General features: G+C 43.9%; 1 protein-coding gene across 1 annotated transcript in view; it reads right to left on the bottom strand.

Moving 5' to 3' along the window:
* The window catches only part of PM20D2 (peptidase M20 domain containing 2), an 18,841-nt gene extending 17,344 nt beyond the window's left edge, over nucleotides 1–1,497 (bottom strand). The window contains exon 1 of the mRNA XM_017742810.1: nucleotides 1,426–1,497. Within this exon, the coding sequence (XP_017598299.1) occupies nucleotides 1,426–1,497 (72 nt within the window). The remainder of the gene's footprint in view (nucleotides 1–1,425) is intronic.
* Nucleotides 1,498–2,089: the final 592 nt, after the last annotated feature.

Below are 2,089 nucleotides of genomic sequence, written 5' to 3'. Positions count from 1 at the left end.
ATGGTCTGGAATGTCCCTTTGGTCAGTTTGGGTCACCTGTTCTGGCTGTGTCTCCTCCCAAGCACCCCCAGCCCCCTCCCCAGCTGCACAAAAATCAGAAAAGGCCTTGGCTCTGTGTAAGCCCTGCTCAGCAATAACAAAAACATCTCTATGTCATCAACCCTGTGTTCAGCACAAATCCAAAACACAGCCCCATGCCAGCCATTGTGAAGAAAATTAACCCCACACCAGCCAAAATCAGCATAAAATATTAGAAAGATAAATTACTTGTTGGAAGAACTGCCTTGTTAAACTTTAGGGCTTGGTGTGCTTTAGTGTTCTCAGACTTGGTGGGGAGGGGGTGGTGTTAAAAAACCTTGGGAAGAAGAATGTCCCACTGATAGTGGGTACAAAGAATGCAGAATTTACAGGCCACAAGGACGTTTGGCAGAACTCCCATGATAAGAAGGAAACTAACAAAGCCAACTCAGCAACTGTGCTGAAATCAGCTCCAGCTGGGTGAAAGGTAATTCTGGCAGAGGGACATCGTAACCCTCATGGCCCCCTGACTCAAAGGAAGGGAAGGACTGAGCGTGTGGTCTTATTAGCGCAAGAAGAGAGGGACTCACTTAAACTTGACCAATAAAAAATAGAATACTAAGTAATAGGAGAACTATGTAACTTGTAGCCAAGGAACATTAATGCCTTTGCTAAAATGTATAAGTAGTGAAGTGTTTTGATAGTCAATTTGCCAGCCAGCACCCCTTCCAGTGCAGAACTGTAAATAAATCAAATACCTGACTCTGTGTGTGGATTGGCCTCTTGCACAGTGGGTGAAAGAACCTAATTTGGACAACATGCTGATGGAACACATGCCTTGTTACACACATGTCTTACCATCATAAGGCCCAGAGATTGCATTCAAGTGAAAGGTCTGCTGTGGCTCTCCTGGGCTTGGAAACACCCTGTCTTCTTTGACATCTTTATTTTTTTTTCAACGAGGAGCCCTGTCTGACTGGATTTCTTTGGGATTTCTTACATTTCTCCAGGATTTCTGCACTCCAGGCCTGTGGGAGCCAACTGATTGGGAGTTTTTAGATACAAGCTACATAGCAAGGAACTTGCCTATTGAACCAACCCATACCTGACAAAAATTGAAGTTAAACAGGACCAAAATGACAAATTCTGGGTTTTTTTCCTTTGTTCATTTAATTACCAGAAACTCCCATTTTATTCATTTTTCCTACTGTATTCTTTCTCCACAACTTTTCTGTCACCTGGAAAGGTGCTTGGGTATGCTGAACTGCGGGTTTCCCCTCTCCACAGAAGATGGAGGAGGTTCTTTACTTAGTGACCAAACCCTACAGGACTCGCAGTGACTCCAAGAAGAGCTCAGGCTCCCATGCCTTACATTTGTCATGAGCTATTTTTACCCTTGCAACATACTACGACAAGAATTATGGTTATGGTCGGTTCTTTCCCTCCACCCTCAAATTCTTCGAAGTGGAATAAAGCCATCCAGCCCAAAACGTGCTGAACTTACTTTGAACTATGGATACATGTTGAACTATCCTTATGGATACATGCAGTAAATACTTGTCAACAGCTGAGAGGGCATATACTCAGCAAAGGATCACGTAATTCAGATATGTTTGCCAAGGGATTTTTAGGGCTGGAAGCCCTTTGGAGCAGGCAGAATGTTCCTGAGGATAGTGCCAGGCCAACATTCTTTAGGAACAATCACTCTAGGCATACATCAAACTCAATCACTTTTGCACTCATGGAAAAAGCTGACTCCCACTTTTAGTGAGGAGGGGGAAAAAAAACTCATGTATTTTTTTCTCCCCAGTACCTGATTCCTTGAGGCACTACTGTTCCCTGTATAGTTTTGTATTTCTTCAATAAAAACACAAGGTCCAGTTGAACTTGCACAGATTCATCTGGGACACTCCATAGCTTTACATACCTGATCAGTAGTGTGGCATTACAGCTGAGGATGCCGAGCCTCAGAGCCACAGCTAACAGGAATGGTAAGGCTTAGCCACGGAGCAAATTGCACTGTGGCAGCTGCCTCCAAACAAACTGTCTGCTTCTTTGGAGGGCTGAAGAA

The sequence above is a fragment of the Corvus brachyrhynchos genome, unplaced genomic scaffold, assembly GCF_000691975.1.
Source record: "Corvus brachyrhynchos isolate BGI_N302 unplaced genomic scaffold, ASM69197v1 scaffold87, whole genome shotgun sequence".
Taxonomy (NCBI): Eukaryota; Metazoa; Chordata; class Aves; order Passeriformes; family Corvidae; genus Corvus; species Corvus brachyrhynchos.
This window is presented reverse-complemented; position numbering and strand designations above follow the sequence as displayed.